This window comes from Canis aureus, chromosome 6 (assembly GCF_053574225.1).
Source record: "Canis aureus isolate CA01 chromosome 6, VMU_Caureus_v.1.0, whole genome shotgun sequence".
In the NCBI taxonomy this organism is placed as follows: domain Eukaryota; kingdom Metazoa; phylum Chordata; class Mammalia; order Carnivora; family Canidae; genus Canis; species Canis aureus.
The window spans coordinates 5385431-5403024 of NC_135616.1; the positions used below are offsets into that span (position 1 = coordinate 5385431).

A 17594-nucleotide genomic window follows, 5' to 3' on the forward strand; every position below is an offset into this window, starting at 1 on the left:
TGCCATTCTCACATCTTAGTATTTACAATAAAGTTAAACCTTGTGAAACAAATTGTACAGGATGCTGTACCTCGGCTGGAATAACTGTATCTCCGTGGAGAATCCTTTTGGCTCTACTAATGTGGAGAACAGGAGAGCACTTCACATAGTGGATAAGAAAGAGGGTTTATTTTCTTTTATACTGGGTTTACAATGGTGGTTCTAACAGGATGCTCTATTCTGTTCAGAACAAGCCTGTGCTAAAACTTGCAGTGGTGGCTGACCACAGGACAGAGCTTATGTTCTGCTGCATTCCACCGGCAACCTTCAACTCTTAGAAGTAGAGAAAGAATGGCCTGAATAGGGCTGACTCAGATGGGGCTCAGTTCTGCAGCTACTTTCTCTGCCATTCTGTCTTTCTTTTCTCAGATGGTCTGACAAAATGGATGTTTAGCTGATGTGAGTAAAAAGAGATCCAATGTCGTTGAAAAACAACCAAACTATGAAAGACCTGGGAAAGGCTAAGATTTCACATTTTGGAATGTCGCCTTGACATAGAACTTAAAGGGACCTGGAAGAGGCAAGGGAACAAAAAGATAAGAAATATTTTACACAAATATTTACCTTTTTACAATTTACCAAAATAGGTAATGGAGGCTTTCAGTAAGAGATTGTGGCCATTAATTAAAAAAGAAAAAAAAGAAAAAGAGAAAATGTTGTTTTTATTTGACAATGGCAATCTTTGAGGGACATTTCATCAACCTGGCTCTTAGAAAACAGAGAGATAAATAAAAATGAATTTAAAAATGTGTTTAAAAAAATAAAAAATAAATAAATAAAATAAAAAATCAATAAAAATGTGTTTAAAAAGCGCTTTCTCATATAAGTATTTCTCCATTTTCAGACTGGTTCATCTTTTATTATTCAAAACAATAACTAAAAGATCTGCCTTTTATATCTTTTCACCTTCAGGAATGAAAATTCTGAAGAAAAAAGTAAACAGTTCAATTACCAATACAGGAATTAATAGCATCAAGCAGTGCCAGGTAGGTTTCTTTTTCTGGTAATATTTTCCTCATGATATTTACTGTGTTTGAAGAGCCAAACACATTGATTTCCAAGGCTCCTTGGCAACTAATGGAAGTTTTCACTTGAAAGAGGATTTGTTCTGAAAAATTCAGGCTTTCATAGCCACATACTCAATAATTTTAAAAAATTGACTTGTGGGGTGCTGGCTAGCTCAGTTGGTAGAAGATGTGGCTTTTGATCTCAAGATTGTGAGTTTGAGCCCCATGTCAGGTGTAGAGATTACTTAAAAAATAAATAAGTGGGGACACCTGGGTGGCTCAGCGGTTGGGCGCCTGCCTTTGGCCCAGGATGTGATCCTGGAGACCAGGGATCAAGTCCCACATCGGCCTCCCTGCATGGAGCCTGCTTCTCCCTCTGCCTATGTCTCTGCCTCTGTCTCTGTGTCTCTCATGAATAAATAATAAGTAAGTAAGTAAGTAAGTAAGTAAGTGGGACGCCTGGGTGGCTCAGCGGGTAAGCCTGTCTTTGGCCCAGGATGTGATCCTGGAGACCTGGGATCGAGTTCTACATTGGGCTCCCTGCATGGAACCTGCTTCTCCCTCTCCCTATGTCTCTGCCTCTCTTTCTGTGTGTCTCATGAATAAATACATAAATCTAAAAATATAAATAAGTAAAATCTTTGAGAAAAATTGACCTGTGACATTCCCTCTATTTTACAGATTTCAGTGGCAAAGCAGGTTCAGACTTTACACTTTGTGTGGTGCTTTCACCACTTAACTTCTAGAATCCACAGGCTACATGATAAATGAAATTGGGGTAAGGGCATATAGAAAAATGATGGCTATTCTTTGTTTAAATACCATTTTTCATAAGGAGGGAACAGAGTGAGTTTTATAAGTGCTGGTTTAAAAACCATGTATCTTTACAGAAGGAGTAGAGAAAAGAAATCAAATGTAAAAAACATGTAGTTATGCTGAACTGTGAGTAGGGAAACCCTCATCAAAATGGCTAAAAATCATACTGCCTAAAAGGACCTGTAGTAACACGTAAAGCAGGTAGGATAACAAGTGCATAGTTCTTGAAGAACATGTACAAAAATTACATAGACCCTCCTCTTTTGCTGCCTTCCCAGAGAGGGGTGAGAGAAAGTTTACTGAGGCCCAGCTACCAAAGGCAGAGTTCCTTCATCTTTCTGTATCCCAGGCTAGCAATCTGGTACATCATCTCTATTTTACTACCATCACTGAGATTTATAAATCTGACTTCTGGGTAGATTGTCCAGATAGTTTTTGTCATCTTTGTATCTCCAGTGGCTGAAGTAGAGTTGGAAGCCTGTAGATTTTGTGTTATTGGTAGAGCAGCAGTTAGTGCAAAGAGCCAAATCTTCTCCCCCTCTTTTTTTGCTAAAATGGTAGGTGGTCAAGACAAATACCCGCAAGCAGGGCCGAACTCTCATGAACTGAGTCAACTGGGACTGGATTCTGTTAATAGCTTGTGAATTTCTAATTGCCATTAAGGATTTCTGTCATTTTGACGGTTTAGCATCAGCTGAATTTACATAAGGGCATTCTGCAATGGAAAGAAAAAAATAGGATGAGTTTGGCCTTTATTCTACTTTTGAGAAAATTAGACACACATCTGGAGTAATAGATTCTATTCTTATTTTTATTGCTTTTGGAAATGTAATACATAATGTATACAATCTGTTCTACCTTCTAATATCTGAGAGGGAAGTTTTTGGAATACCTATCTGGAACCCACTTTATTACACAGCATTATGAATTTCAGAGGATTGATGCGATCCTTAAGTCTGATTTTCAACAGCATTAAATGCCCATACAGTGGGATAAGGTGCCCAACCCCTTGCAGTCAAAAGTCTATGTAAAACTTTTGACTCCCCCAAACTTAACTATTTATAGCCTATTGTTGACTGGAAGCCTTACCAATAACTTAGTTGATTTGTATATAGTATGTATTATATACTGCATCCTTACAATAATACTTAAGTTTCTCCAAAATTTCTAGGCTACGCTGTTTGAGCTTTTTTTTTTAAAGATACTTATTTATTATTATTTATTATTTACTTGTTTATTTATTTATTTATCTGAGATACAGAGAGAGAGAGAGAAGCAGAGACACAGGCAGAGGGAGAAGCAGGCTCCATGCAGGAAGCCCGACGTGGGACTCAATCCCGGGTCTCCAGGATCAGGTTCTGGGCTGAAGGCGGCGCCAAACCGCCGAGCCACCCGGGCTGTCCTGTTGAGCATTTTTAAATCGTTGCAAATCTCCCCCAATTTTTCCAATATATTTATTTTTTTAAACCTACACACAGTTCAAACCCATGTCGCTCAAGGGTCAACTGCATAGTGTCCTCCGTGAGGACCGCAATGCAGAAAGGGACAAGCTGATAATTCAGAATTTCCTCTCTCCAAGACACCAGGCCAGCCAATGTGGTATCCTTCAAACGATTGGGTGTTTTGTTCTCCACTTTGGGAGATTACCATTTTTGAGGCCCGTAGGTGGAGCTGGAATAGATTAGAGTCTCGGAGATAGGACCGTGTGGAATGGGAGTCAGAAAACTTGGGTTCAGCCTCCACTTTGCACTTGAGCTAATCCCTTAATACATGTTAAAAAAGAAAAAAAAAAAAAGCGGCGATAATAAAATCTGTAATAGTGATTTCAGTCGTGCACATGAAGTGCTAGCGAAACTATTTAAAGTGGAAAAAAAAAAAAAAAAAAAAAAGCGGGCAGCCCGGGTGGCTCAGCGGTTTAGTGCCCAGGGCCGGGATCGAGTCCCACGTCGGGCTCCCTGCACGGAGCCTGCTTCTCCCTCTGCCTGCGTCTCTGCCTCTTTCTCTCTTTCTCTGTGTCTCATGAATAAATAATTTAATTTTTAAATTAATAACTTAAAAATTTTTAAATTATTTAATTAAAATTTAATTTAATTTAATTATAAATTACAAATTTAATCAATAATTTAAAAAAATAATTTTTTTAAAAAAGGGTGGGGGGGGGCTAATCGTAGGGCTGTTCCCGGGGCACCACGTCCCAGGTAGCAAGTGCCCTGCTGGGTTGCTCACGCTCGTCGCCGGCCGCGGTAATCCTGGCGCAGGCTCCCCCTCCACCGGCACACGGGCTACCCCCCAAGAAAACGGCAGGACGGGGATCCGAACCCAGGCCCGCCGCGCCCTCGCTGGAGCTCTTCCCGCTGGGTCAGCGCTCGACGGGCAGGCCCGGGGGCGGGCGGCGCCGGGAAGAGCGTGTCCGTCGGCCGCCTGGCGGCAGGACCCCGCGCTTTGTCCGCCGCCGCTGCGCCAGGGCCCCGGCGCGCGGGGAGGCGGCGCTTCCTGCCCCCGGAGGGTGGGCCCCGCGGCCTCCGCCGGGCCTCGGATCGCCGACGACGTGCGTGCAGCCCCGGGGGCGAGCCCGCCGGGAAGGGCAGGGCAGGGCCGGGCAGGGCCGGGCAGAGCCGGGCAGGGCCGGTGGGCGAGGCCGGTGACCCAACAAAGCGGGCCGCGCCGCGGGAGGCCCCGCCCGGGCCGCGCTCCGGGCACACGCCGCAGGGTCCCGGGCGGCTCTCGGCGTCAGGGCGCCTCGGGCCCAGGGTGTGAGCGCGCGCCGCCCAGCCGGGAGCGAGGGAGGCGGAGGAGCGGCCGCCCGGGAGCCGCCCGGGAGCGGCGCAGAGCGGCCGGGCGAGGCGGGGCGGGGCGGGGCGGCGAGGGGCGGGGCCAGGCCGGGCGAGGGGCGGGGCCAGGCCGGGCGAGGCGGGGAGGGGCGGGGCCAGGCCGGGCGGCGAGGGGCGGGGCCAGGCCGGCCCGCGGCGCCCGCCCCCCGCGCCCCGGAGCCGCCCCGCCCGCGCGCGCCCCCGCCGGCCCGGCCCTCCTGCTCGCCGCCCCGCCCGCGCGCGCGCCCCGGCTCCCCGCTCGCGCCGCTCCATGTAGCCCCGGCTCCCCGGGAGACGGAGGAGGAGGGGGCGACCACAAGATGGCGGGTACGTGGCCCCCTGGCCTCCGGGCGCGGCGGCGGCGGCGGCGCCTCCCCCCGACTGGCGGCCGGCGCGGGGTCCCGGCGCGGGGAGGAGGCGCCGCGGGGCCGGGAGGGCGGGCGGCGGGGGCGGCGCGCCGGGTCCCGGGGCGCTGACCGGCCTTTCTTCTCTCCCCTCGGCGCAGACCTCTCGCTGCTCCAGGAGGACCTGCAGGAGGACGCGGACGGATGTGAGTGCGCCGGCGGCCCGCGGGGAGCGGCGCGGGAGGACGGGCGGCGGCGGCGGCGGCGGCCTGCGCTCGGGGCTCGGCGCTCGGGGCTCGGGGCTCGGCGCTCGGGGCTCGGCGAGGCGTGGCCCTGGGCCGGCGGGGCCGCGAGCCGCAGGAGGGACCCGCGCTGGGCCCGCGGGCGGCGGCACTCGCGGCGTGTGGGCCCGGGGAGCTCGGGGGCGCGGGCCGACGTGTGCGCTGGCGGCCGGCGGGCCTCCGCGGACCCCAGCCGCCGCGCCCGGGCTTCGCCTTGCGGAGTCGCCGGCGAGTGTCAGCGGGCGGCCGGCCGCAGGGAGCCGGCCCGGGCGGCGCACCCGGGAGTCCCCGGAGCTCGGGGCGGTGTTGGGATGCCGGACCCCCCCTGTGATTCGTGGATTCCGGGAAGGCTGGAAGGTGTGGCCTTAGCTGGAGTTCCTAGCGCTGGGGAGCTTACTGCTCTATTGCAGATGTTCGCGGGGCACCCAGACCTCCCAAAATAGGACGATTTCAGCTTTTCCGTGAGAAAGGGAAGTTTTAAAACAGGCGATCTTTTGTTTGAAAAAACAAAACAAAACAAAACAAAAAAAACAAAAAGGAAAGGGGAGGAAAAAAGAACTTTGACGTTGTCTGCAGAAGACTGTCAGGAAGGAACTGGTATTTAGAAAGGAATTTGTTTATTTCGTGTGTGCCTAAGCATCCGAAGATAATTTGGAAATTGTTCTGCGTGGAAATGATAACCACGGTAGAATTTGTGGCGTATTTAGGGGGAAAGCCTGCCCGTTGCTGAGATTTACTGTGGCTAATACCTGGGTAAGTAATTCAGGGATGGTTGCATTCTGAAATTGCTCTTCTAAATTCTGTGTGGTTCAGCCTTAGCGCTGTGTAATGTGGTTTCCCTTGGCCGAATTAAGCTTCATTTTCGAATTCCTAGGTTTTGAGTGAGGTAAGGGGAATTTACCATTCAGAAGGGTTCTCTAAAAAGAGTATTTTTAAAGCAAACGAACCATATGCAGAATTAACTTTCGCTAACTCTGGGTTGGTGTTTTTGGTGTTTTTTGTGAAGTTCAAAGCTCTCTCACACAGGGAGCAGTACTAACATAGTGAGGGACAGCTTCTACACTTCACCTAACGCTTTATGTTAGGCCACCTGTCTGCCTGCTAGTGAGTTGAAAAGGCCATTCAAGGCAGCTGGTGATTGCTTGCAAAGTTAAGGTTGGTAAGGTGGCTCCGATCCGTTATCTCAAACAGGGGCTTCTCATTTCTGTGATTAGCTTCAAGACTTTATAAATAGAAGACACAGCAGTCAGCAGGGGTTTAGGAATGCACACAGCAAGAACTTTTGCCCCTTCCTTTATTTTCATTTCTTGTGTCATGCACTCTTAAAGGATGAGCTAGTGTCCCGTTTCCTCATTGAGTCTATAGAAGCCTAGTCTAGAAGGGAAAGCACACCTGTGAAGAACTCAACAATGATTTATTCATGAGCTGCAAGACTTCTGTGTACTGAGGATATAGCTCTGCAAAGGACGGCCACAATCTATGCCCTCTAGTGGTTTATTAGCAGTTTTAATATAAGTGTGATGAAGAAGATATGAGAGGCAGCATAACAGTAGTTAACAGACAACACTCTAGAGCCAGACTCTTGTGTTCCAGTTTTGTTATTATCATTTTGGACAGACCCCTGCAACTCCCTAAACCTCTGTACGCTCACGTTTCATCGTTTGTAAGTAAGCATACTAAGTATTGCCTATTTAGAGTTGTTTAGAGCCTTACATAAATTAAGATACGTAAAGCGCTGAGTACTTGGTAAATACTGTTAAGTGGTGGTGGTTGAGTGAAGAAGGGAAGCTTAGAAGAGGAAATACTGATGTTGAACATTACAGTACAGAATTAATATAATTATAGACGTTGCTAATGCTTGCAATTAACTTATTAAAGGTTCTGTTAGTTCCTAGTGTGTTTTAATTTAGGATAAAACATTACACATCTGAAGGCATAGTTTATTTGCATATTTATGAGTTGATTTAAGACTTCGTTAGAATAATTGCATATTTTTTTCAGTTGCCTTAGCAACTTTACAGGTTGCTTTACAGGTGCTACCTTTACCTGGAATATTTGGGAACAAAGGATCTTTGAACATGTGGCCAGTTGAAGGACCACTGCTGTCTGTTGTGAAGGGAGAAAGAATGAGGAGGAAATCTGGCTTTGATGCCTAGGCCAAGGGTAAGAGAAATGGAGAGAAAATGAGAAAGCTTGTCACCTCCTGGAGAAGCTGGAGAAGGTAGAGAGGACCAGAGATGTTAGAGAGAATGAAGCTTGGGCTGCCCTTACAACTAGAAAGTATCGTATGAACTTGATTTTCTGTCTCAGGCAAACCCTGGGATGGAGGCCCGCCTCCAGGGTACTGTATACCAGGTCCTGCTGCTTCAGCCCAACTAGGTCTAAGTCGGTGCTCGTGATGGGAAGAAATTACGTTCTTGCCGAACTCTAGAATCTTGGTTGTCTTTCCTAAAAGCAGAACCTAGACTAAGAAGAGAGAAAATGTACAGGTGATCTGCAGCTGTGGAGGCTAGAAGGGGATCTGGGTGGGGTTTGGATCTTGAACAGTGGTAGGGGGAGGCATTGCCAAGCCTTGATAAGTCCGAGGTCTTTTGTTTTGGTTTCTCTTACGTCCCAAAGTCTCTGTACAGAACCCATAGAAAAGTGGGTAGACTGGGAGAAGGGTTGGTCAAAGACTGACTTGGCTGATACCCTTGAGGAAAAAGAAGCAAAATCCTAGTATGTGAAAAGTGGTGCATTGTATGTACTAGCAGAACATCATGAAGGTAAGTAAAGGAAATGATTAGGCGCTATTAAGGTTGTTCTAGGTTAAAAGTGATACTCTACATACGGTGTCATGAAGCATACTTTGAATTTCAAAGTGAAAGCAAGCCAGTGACACTCATTCGAGTATTTCAGCAGAGTGACTTCAGAGTTGGGAAAACACTTTCTGTTTCCTGAATCATGGGAGGCAATGCAAAATCACAGACTTTCAGGGCGAGAGATTTTAAATTTCTATTGTCAGTTTTCCAGAGATACAGTTTTGATTTATATGTCAATTGCTACATTTCTAAAATAGGGGAGCTAGGACTTTTACACAGATTATTCTTCACAGCATGCCTGTGAGATGTAGGCTGTAGTATTCTGATATTAATAAGTCAACTGATGTGCAAGGGACTAAATTATTTTCTTACGAAATGAAACTCCTTAACTTCCAGCCAGAATTTTAAGCTAGGCCTCCTGATTCTAAATATTGTATTTGAAATACTGTCTTGTTTTAAATTGCTCAGTTTACAACATTGAACAGCCCAAGCCTGTTGTATAGGCAATTTGCTTGAGCCCACGCTTAGGATAACCTCGAGGATTAACCTAGCATGCTGCATATGGTTTAATTTAACCAAGAGGTCATTTGAATGAAGCTTGGGTGTAATATAACTTATTTAGTCTTTATGTTAATTTTTCTTTGAGCTGTAACTAGCATGATGTTGAAGAGCTTTTGGAACTGTATCATGGCATATGCCATACACAGAATTGTTTATATGTGAAGAAGTTTTGGAAATCTTTCACACTATAATGTTTTTCAGGTTTGAGGGAACTGTTGGATGAGTGAATTAAGGGTGGATCCAGAACTAATTTGGTATAATAACTGCCTGGACTGTACTACTTTCAAAGAGTCTCTGGGCCCTCTGACTACTTTTGAAAATTAGTTTTGATAAGATTCTTAAAGTTCTTGCCACCTAAGGGAAGTAAGGAGTAAAAAAAACTGGGGCTGTGTGTAGTAGTGGCCAGGGAATCAATTAAAAAACTATAGGAAGGTGCCCTTGAAAGTCATGATATTTAGAAGTGTTATTCAATGGGGATTTGGAAGAGTGAGTCATGAGACTTGATAGCATATTTTGATTGTTACCAACAAGACTGGACAGGAGTAATCTTTATTTAGAGATAATATAATTATTATCCTAGAAAAGCATGCTTAAAAATGGTTTTAGTGGTCCCCATGTGTATAGAATCAGACTTTTTTTTTTTTTTTTTAAAGAAAAGGGAAAACCCTTTGTAAATATGCATGTCAGCTGCCTGGGCTTGTAGTTGCATGACTTTAAAAAAAAAAAAAAGCATAGGTTTTTGTTTGCTCTTTACACCTATGAAAGACAAATAGCCTTTGCTAGGTAAAGTTCATTAGTCTACCACATTTGTTTGGTCAGTAGTTTAAGATTTCTGGTCCTTTTGCCTCAGTTCTTCCTCTCATCAAAACAGAGAATTTATATTTTAAACTATTCACTCTTCTGTTTGCCTTCTATTTGGGAATTTGGAATTTTTCTCTCTTGATAGCAAAGAACTTTTTATCATCAGCTACACGATAGGGTGGGCCGTCCCTAGACTAGAATTAAAGTGTTATTCTGCGGGGATCCCTGGGTGGCTCAGTGGTTTAGTGCCTGCCTTTGACCCAGGGCGTGATGTTGGAGACCCTGGATCGAGACCCACATCAGGCTCCCTGCATGGAGCCTGCTTCTCCCTCTGCCTGTGTCTCTGCCTCTCCCTCTCCCCCACCCTCTGTCTCTCATGAATAAATAAATAAAATCTTTAAAAATAAAAATAAAGTGTTACTCCGCATTTAACTTGGATCTGAAAATAATGTTTTGGGAGGAGGAGGATGTGGCACACCTATGGGATTTGGGCTAAGGAGGTTAAAGGGCTTGCACTGGACTTTCAGCCAGCAGGTCACCTAAGGCCCACCTTTTCTCCAGATCCATCCTTTGATCCTCCTGTTAGGTCAAGTGTTCTTAGTTCTTTATACCACCACACCACCACCACCACCACCACCCCCCCGCCACCCCCCTACCCCCCCACCCACAGACTTGGGAGCAGACTTGTTCTCTGGCCTGCTTGATGTCAGGTTGGTGTTTGAGCATTTATCATACTGTAATTCTGGAATATATCTCAGTATAGTTTCCTTTTAAAAAATTTATTGAGGGAGTGCACACACAAACAAGGAGAGGGAGAAGCAGAAGTAGACTCCCCTCTGAGCAGGGAGCTTGATGCCAGTGGATCTCAGGACCCTGAGCTGAAGGCAGGCTCAACCGACTGAGCCACCCAGGCACCAATTCCAGTAGAGTTCTGTGCAGAGGAAATAGCACTTGGTTTTGTAAACATTAGGCCTACATTCTGATTCTGGCCCGTGCTGTTTATTCACTTATTATCTTGAGCAAGGTACTGCACTTTTCTCAGCTGTTCTCTGTCTTTAAAATGTTGACAGACTTTTGGAATGATTCCAGGTTTTGGCTATTACAAATAAAGCCGTGGTGAGCATTCCTGTACAAGTCTTTGTGTGGACACATATGTTCTTTCTCTTGGGTATGTACCTAGGAGTGGAATGGCTGTCTCCCTTTTTAAGGAATTGCCAAACTGTTTTCCAAAGTGGTTGTACCATTTTACTCTCCCACCAGCAGTGTGAGAGAGTTCCAGGTGCTCTACACCTTTGTCAGTGTTTGGTGTGGGTGGCCTTCATTTTAGCCATCCTATTAAGTATGTATGGTGGGTTGATTTTTGTTTTTTGTAGTTTGAATGTGCATTTCCCTAATGACTAATAATGCTCATGTTTTCTTGTGCTCATTTGCCATCTACAATCTTTGACAAAGTGTCTGTTCAAATCTTTGCCCATTCCTTCATTGGATTGCTTTCTTAAGTTTTGAGAGTTCTTTATATATTCCAGGCACAAGTCCTTTTTCAGGTATGTGATTTGTAAATATTATTTTCTAGTCTGTGACTTGTCTTATTGTTGTCTTAAAAGTGTATTTTGAGGAGCAGAAGTTTTGAATTTTGAGGTTCAGTTTGTTATTTTTTCACAAATGCCCTTTTATCATGTTGAGAAACTTCCCTGAGTTTACTGAGAGCTTTTTTGCAATTAGGAGGGGATGTTGGATTTTATCACTTTTTTTTAAAGACTTTATTTAAGAGAAAGCATGAGCAAGGGGGGAGGAGTAGAGTTGGAGAAGCTGACTCCCCACTGACCAGGGAGCCCGATGCAGAGCTCGATCCCAGGACCCTGGGATCATGACCTGAGTCAAAGACAGATGCTTAATTGACTGAGCCACCCAAGTGCCCTCTTTTTCTGCATCAATGGTTTTTTTTTAGTTTTTTTTTTAATATGATGAATTACATAGATTTAAAAAAAATTTTTTTTTTTTTTTTAAGATTTTTATTGTTCATGAGAGACAGAGAAGGTAGAGACACAGGCAGAGGGAGAAGCAGGCTTCCTGCAGGGAGCCCAATGCAGGACTCAGTCCTAGGACCCTGGGATCACGACCTGAGCCGGAAACACATGCTCAGCCACTGAGCCACCCAAGTGCCCCAATATTGTTAATTTTTTTAATGGAAAATTTCAAACCTACACAGCAGATGAGTCATCGTATACTGACTACTTAGCTTCAACTTTCATTTATCCCCCTCTAACGTCTGGGCTTTTTTGGGGAGAAGAGAGGAGGTAGCTACTTTAAAGACATCCTAGGTGTCATTTTAACTATATTTCACAGGGCATGTATTGAAGTGTGATGTGATGCTCTAATCTATGAGCAAAAGGGTGTGGTAAATTATGTAAATAAGGTATAGTAAATAATGAAAGCTTGAATGATTAAATTCTTTTTTTGTTTTTTAAAGATTTATTTGAGAGAGAGCTTGTGGGGGTGAGGGGCAGAGGGAGAGGGAAAGAAAGAGTCCCAAACAGTCTGCACCTCCATAACAGAGCTGGACATGGGGCTACATCTCAGGACCCTGAGATCATGACCTGAGTTGAAATCAAGAGTTGGACCCTCAGGCGACTAAGCCACTCATACACCCCTAAATGATTAAATTCTTCAGACATTTTTAAAAAAGATTTTATTTATTTATTCATGAGAGACACAGAAAGAGAGGCAGAGACATAGGCAGAGGGAGAAACAGGCTCCATGCAGGGAGCCTGATGCGGGACTAGATACCAGGACCCCAGAATCACGCCCTGAGCAGAAGGCAGTCGCTCAACCGCTGAGCCACCCGGGCATCCCAAATTCTTTAGACGTTTGCCTTGCTGGTTCTACTGCAATAAAGCACATTTGATAATTACTAAATTCACTTTCATATTGATCACCAGATTAAGAGAAGCAACATCTTGTTTATTTTTATCAAGCAAAGCACATTTCACCCTTTTGGCCAGCCTTTATGGTAGCGAAAGAATACTGGTCAACAAAAGTTGAATTTTATATTTTAAATTGGTTTGCCCTATCTGGAAAATGACATAAACTTTAAAAATCTGAGTTGTGCTGTACCTCTAATGAGCCAGTGATCCCAGAATTATAGAAACCAAGAGTTAGGGCAGCCTGGGTGGCTCAGCGGTTTAACGCTGCCTTTGGCCCAGGATGTGATCCTGGAGACCCAGGACTGAGTTCCACGTCGGGCTCCCTGCATGGAGCCTGCTTCTCCCTCTGCCTGTGTCTCTGCCTCTCTCTGTCTCTGTGTCTCTCATGAATAAACAAATAAAATCTTTAAGAAGGAAGGAAGGAAGGAAAAAGAAAAGAAAAGAAAAAAGAAAAGAAGGAAACCAAGAGTTAGAGGGCAGATTATATATTTGTTCTTTAAGCAGAAGAAAGTTTAGGCCCCAGGTCTCCTAGATAAGGGTGGCAAGGTGACAGAGGCTAGAATATGATTCAGATCTTGTAGGTTTTGATATTATTTTCCTAGATATCATGTAACCTAGCTCTTTAGCTGCAAAAGGGAGGTGGGAAAATTTTTTCTGGATTTTATTTTTTCTAATTACCATTTATTGTCTGTTGGGCATTGTGCTATAACCTTATAGTATTCCCGTGAGGTCTGTGGTAACCATACAGTTACAAAAGTGGTATCCAATGAGGTTCATCTGATGGTTAAATAATTTGCTCAGTCACCTAACTTGAAAGTGTTAGGTTAATGAACCTCTATGGCGCAATCTTTCTACTTTATTACCTTTTACTACTGTATTCTTACTGTCTTCCAACTTGACGTCCTTAATTTATCACTTAGGTCATTAACCTCCTAAAGGTTCTGGAAGATATAAAGGTAGTAACATGCTCTTAAGTATTTGATGGATAAAATAATTTTTGTCCTAAGTTGCTCCTGTCTGTCATGGAAATGTTAAAAGCAAAATACATACCTTTTGTGTTTTAAAACACTCATGTACAAGAGAGAGCCAGTCGTCGTAGTAAAAGTGGGTAAGAACGTTGATGAGATCTACTCCTGTCACTAGCTAATCCAAGTGGTCATTCCAAAATCTGAATTTATATTTAAACTTATTATACTACTTTTAATTTATAGTCAAAGTCAGGTTTTGATATATAAGCCATTTTTACATTTAAATCTATCAACTTAGTTTTTGGTAGAAGTAACTTCAAATAAATTCAGGACTTCATTTATTAGAATATTAGAGACTGGTGGTAATTTGGACCTGGATTAGCTCTAATTTTATACCTGGATTACCTATGGAAGGAAGGATTACTTACCAAAGTAATTGGGTTAATAAGACTGTAAGGAAATTGTCTACTTAAGTGAACGAACATCACATCTATAATGTATAGGCCATCCACACTTACAAGGGCTTTGGTATGCTGTATGCTTCTCAGGCAAATACTGTTTAGGAAGCGTGGTCTTGGTAACTGATTTGACAGTGGATAAACACACTGTTGCCTCTTTTAATCTTAAGTATACTTTAGGGAAACGCTTTTAGAATATTCACATAGAGTGAACTTTAGGAAATTACTCTGGCTTCAATGAGGAGATTAAACATGCTATAGGATGACTTTATACGTATCAGTAAGGATTTAGTAAGCTTTTCATGTTTATAGTTAAAGATATCTGATGAACATAGTGTCACAAAGTACAAATTGAAACAGCATACCCGTTGCTTGAGGCTATATTCATAAGGACTAAGTTATACAGTCCTTCAAATTTGTTTTGTCTTTATTTTTTTCCCCAAGCAGTGGCTTAATTGCATTTCTGCTGTGTTACTAGACCAGGATTGGAAAGTTTCAGTAAAAGACCAGACTAATTAAATATTTTAGGTTTTGGGGGGCATATGGTCTCTGTTGCAGCTATTCTTGTCTGCCATTGTAGGAGCAGCCATAGACAATACAGAAATGAATGAGCATAGCTCTCTGCCAATAAACTCTGCAAAAACAGACTAGGGGCCAGTTTAACCTGCTGGCCATAATTTGTTGTTCCTGCACTGTAAAGTCCAAGGTCTGTTACATTTTTATTCTTTATCTAAAGCAGAGTGCCCATCACATAGTGGACCTTCAGCACATGCTAAAGTGAATCTTGGTTTTTCTGGCCAAGCTAAATATGACCATAAAACCTTACTTGCAGTCAAATAATAATTATAATTTATTTTCAAATACAAAAAGTTGAATTAAAAAGTTGAATTAAATGAATTTTTAAAATTTCAGACCCATGCAGAAGTTACACAGGTGTTATAGTTAATTCCAAAATCTCTTCACCTACATTGTTACTGTTAACATTTTGCCACTCTGCTCTATTTTCCTCTATACACTTATGTATACACATACATAATGTAACATATACATTGTTCTTAATTTTGTCTTTTGAGAATAAGCTGTAGGAGTCAGGCCCTTTAGCCTGGGTCTCCTAAGAGCAAGGCCATTCCCTCATCAGCAATCAGATTCAGGAAATGTAACACTGATACAATTCAAATATGTAATAAGTAGTCCATTTTCAAATTTCATCAGTTGTTTGATAATGTTTTTTATGGTGACCATCTCGCCAGTCTAGGCTTCAGCATTGCATGTAGTTATAATGCCTCATGAAAAGGCTTTGTCTTTCATGATATTGATATTTTTGAAGAATCAATTTGGTTTTATGTTTCCTTATGATTTGATTCAGGTTGTGTGCTTCCCCCCCTTCCCCCCGCCCCCCAAGAATACTATAGATAAGCAGTACTGTGATTTTCTCAGTGCTTCATCTCAGGAGGCACCTGATGTCAGTTGTCCATTATTGGTGGTGGTAATTTTAACCACTTGGTTAAGGTGATATGTGCAAGGTTTCTCCACTTAAAGATTCTGTTATTTTGTAATTAGAAAGGGGAATAGTTTGGCACTGGGGAAATATCCCATTCCCAAACAAACTTACACATTAGTGTTAGAATATGTCCAAGGTTCTTACTTGAATCAATTTACATTTACTGGCTGCCAGTCTGCTTTACAGAAGAGCTTCCCCTTCCTCCTTATTCATTTGTAGGTTTATTTGTTAAAACATTATCTTAAAGACTTTACCTTAAGATAGGTAAGTCTTATAAAAGTGATTAAATCTCCAAAGTACATCTCGTTTTCATTTTTAAAAAGAATGTAAAGAATTGGGAAACAAAATTTGGCAAGTTTTATTGTGGTCTAACTTGTATCAAAGGAAAAATTGAAAGAGAAGAGTGAGGATACATTGTCTGCTTTTTTCAGTTTTAGAGGCTATTATTAGAGACTATATAGCTAATAGAAGGATGTTGTATTGTGATCAAGCTTGGTGAAAGTTAGGTCCTACAAATTAACCACTCCTCTTTGGTTTGGTACTCCTCAGATTCATTAAAATGCTAATGAGCTTGACTCTATCTGAGCTGAGGATGAAGTATCCTACTCCCCTCCAGGATCCCTGTGGGCTTTCACTAACAAATGTTAATGAATGTGTGTTATTCCAGAGAAGCATTAGACTCTTTTTTAGGTAATATAAAGATTAACAAGACCATATTGCCTTCAGAGAATTTATCTATGTTTGGGGAGGGCTGAAGAAAATGAAAGAAGAAAAAACAACTCCAACACTGCTATTACAGGCAGAACAAAAGCTAGGGCACCTAGCCTGGGGAATTCAAAGCAGGAAGAGATCTTTTTTTTTTTTTTTTTTAATAAATTTATTTTTTATTGGTGTTCAATTTACCAACATATAGAATAACACCCAGTGCTCATCCCATCAAGCCTCCCCTCAGTGCCCGTCACCCAGTCACTCCCAGCCCCCGCCCATCTCCCCTTCCACCACCCCTAGATCGTTTCCCAGTTAGGAGTCTCATGTTCTGTCTCCCTTTCTGATATTTCCCACTCATTTTTTCTCCTTTCCCCTTTATTCCCTTTCACTATTTTTTATATTCCCCAAGTGAATGAGACCATATAATGTTTGTCCTCCTCCGATTGACTTATTTCACTCAGCATAATACCCTCCAGTTCCATCCACGTCAAAGCAAATGGTGGGTATTTGTCGTTTCTAATGGCTGAGGAATATTCCATTGTATACATAAACCACATCTTCTTTATCCATTCATCTTTCGATGGACACCGAGGCTCCTTCCACAGTTTGGCTATTGTGGACATTGCTGCTATGAACATCGGGGTGCAGGTGTCCTGGCGTTTCATTGCATCTGTATCTTTGGGGTAAATCCCCAGCAATGCAGTTGCTGGGTCGTAGGGCAGGTCTATTTTTAACTCTTTGAGGAACCTCCACACAGTTTTCCAGAGTGGCTGCACCAGTTCACATTCCCACCAACAGTGCAAGAGGGTTCCCTTTTCTCTGCATCCTCTCCAACATTTGTGGTTTCCTGCCTTGTTAATTTTCCCCATTCTCACTGGTGTGAGGTGATATCTCATTGTGGTTTTGATTTGTATTTCCCTGATGGCAAGTGATGCGGAGCATTTTCTCATGTGCTTGTTGGCCATGTCTATGTCTAAGAGGAAGAGATCTTAATGGGAAAGAATAGGAAATGCTTCCTGGATGGTATGTTAAATAGGTAAATTTAAACTGAGATGAGGGTAAAAGGGCAGAAATGGGGCAACTATAATCACATATGACATGAGAGTTGTGGGAACTGTGACGGGAAATGGGCCCCTCTATGGGCTGTATGCAAGAGAAGGAAAGAGGCTGCCCCAGATCATGTAGTCCCTTGAATTACAGCATGAGAAAGTTGTCCCTAAATCCAGGCTGCTTGGGAGTTTTGGGATGGGGGAGAGCAGGAAGAAAGGGCAGGGAGTGTATTGAACAGAGTAGGACTTTAGGAAGATGAAGGTGGTTGTGATGTGTAAACTGCGTTAGAATGCGGGGAGACGAAATTGAGGGCAGTGGACTTCAAACACAATTACTGTATGCTTCCTAAAAGAGTTTCAAAAACTCTCTCATGCATTTTTAAATTTACAGTTCTTTTTTAAACCTTATAAATGTAACTGTTACAAAAGTTTTGCAAGTTAAAACTGTATAGCATAGCACTTTGATACCCACTCAAGCCGGGGGGAGGGACAGAAGGACAGAGGGAGAGGGAGAGGAAAAAAGCAG

General features: G+C 43.4%; 1 protein-coding gene and 1 long non-coding RNA gene across 7 annotated transcripts in view; one reads left to right on the top strand and one right to left on the bottom strand.

Moving 5' to 3' along the window:
- Positions 1 to 684: 684 nt before the first annotated feature.
- On the bottom strand, positions 685 to 4704 carry LOC144315444 (uncharacterized). The gene is made up of 2 exons (XR_013381149.1): positions 4089 to 4704; positions 685 to 2577 (listed from the first exon to the last, which is right to left on the bottom strand). It is a non-coding gene; the product is annotated as an uncharacterized LOC144315444 (long non-coding RNA).
- Positions 4705 to 4884: 180 nt separating this feature from the next.
- Positions 4885 to 17594, top strand: part of PPP4R1 (protein phosphatase 4 regulatory subunit 1) — a 61302-nt gene continuing 48592 nt past the window's right edge. For 2 of the 6 annotated variants that reach the window (XM_077899960.1, XM_077899961.1), the window contains exons 1-2: positions 4885 to 4999; positions 5178 to 5222. In XM_077899960.1, coding sequence (XP_077756086.1) covers positions 4993 to 4999; positions 5178 to 5222 — 52 coding nt within the window. In that variant the 5' untranslated portion in view covers positions 4885 to 4992. Of the gene's footprint in view, positions 5000 to 5177; positions 5223 to 5641; positions 6051 to 7342; positions 7461 to 17594 lie in introns of those variants that run through there. The other 4 variants (XM_077899964.1, XM_077899963.1, XM_077899962.1 and 1 more) reach the window with 4 other exon arrangements.